At 51.0% G+C, this 710-nt stretch overlaps 1 protein-coding gene across 1 annotated transcript; it reads right to left on the bottom strand.

Annotated features, from left to right (window-relative positions):
• Nucleotides 1-8: 8 nt before the first annotated feature.
• Nucleotides 9-703, bottom strand: LOC106106164 (fatty acyl-CoA reductase 1-like; the record flags this gene model as incomplete). The annotated part of the gene is made up of 4 exons (XM_013286710.1): nucleotides 639-703; nucleotides 412-521; nucleotides 198-275; nucleotides 9-63 (listed from the first exon to the last, which is right to left on the bottom strand). Coding segments are annotated over exons 1-4 (278 nt in total), but the record flags the coding sequence as incomplete, so codon positions are not given.
• Nucleotides 704-710: the final 7 nt, after the last annotated feature.

Genomic DNA, 710 nt, shown 5'->3' with positions numbered 1-710 from the left:
CGACGGGCACGAGGTCGGCGGTGACGCGCGCGTCGCACTGCAGCGTGCGCAGCATGCCCGTCGCTGAACAACAAGACACAAAACATTTCCAATTAGAAATGTAAAGTTACGTTTTTGCAGCAGCATGTATGTATGTATGCCCCTGATTTTCGGTGATTTGTATCAAAAATAGTACAAAAATAAAGTGGTGTCCGTACCGCTGCCGACGGCGACGCCGGTGGGGCCGTACATGTTGTCCAACCAGCACTTCAAAGGTTCTTTGGCAGTCGATGTCACTGGAAACGAATACAGTAAATAATCATTACAATTACACCTTCCCTGTCTACATTTTATACGTCTACATCGAAGCTGTGTGTAGTTTAGTTTGATCAAAAACTTGGACCGTCTTGCAGTCAGTGTGGCGGTGCTGACCTATGGCGGGGCGGAAGACGCCGAGCGGCATGCCGGCGGCGTGCAGGCGCAGCTCCTTCTCCGCCAGCGCCTTCGTGAACGTGTACGTGTTGGGCCACTCGCCGAGGATGCTACAACATAAGCGATACGAGATGTATCAACAACTGTACTCTAGTATTGCTTCATGTTTTCTTCTTCATATTCAAAGTATAATAGAAAGCGGTATCTATGAAGGTGTAAATGATTACGTGGGCAGCATGTCGTCGATCTGCGCGTCCGTCATGTCGTCGAGCGCGAGCTGCAGGCGCTCGGCGTCGGCG

This window comes from Papilio polytes, unplaced genomic scaffold (assembly GCF_000836215.1).
Source record: "Papilio polytes unplaced genomic scaffold, Ppol_1.0 DF822291.1, whole genome shotgun sequence".
Taxonomy (NCBI): Eukaryota; Metazoa; Arthropoda; class Insecta; order Lepidoptera; family Papilionidae; genus Papilio; species Papilio polytes.
Note: the sequence above shows the minus strand (reverse complement) of the source record. Positions and strands in the feature narration are given on the sequence as shown.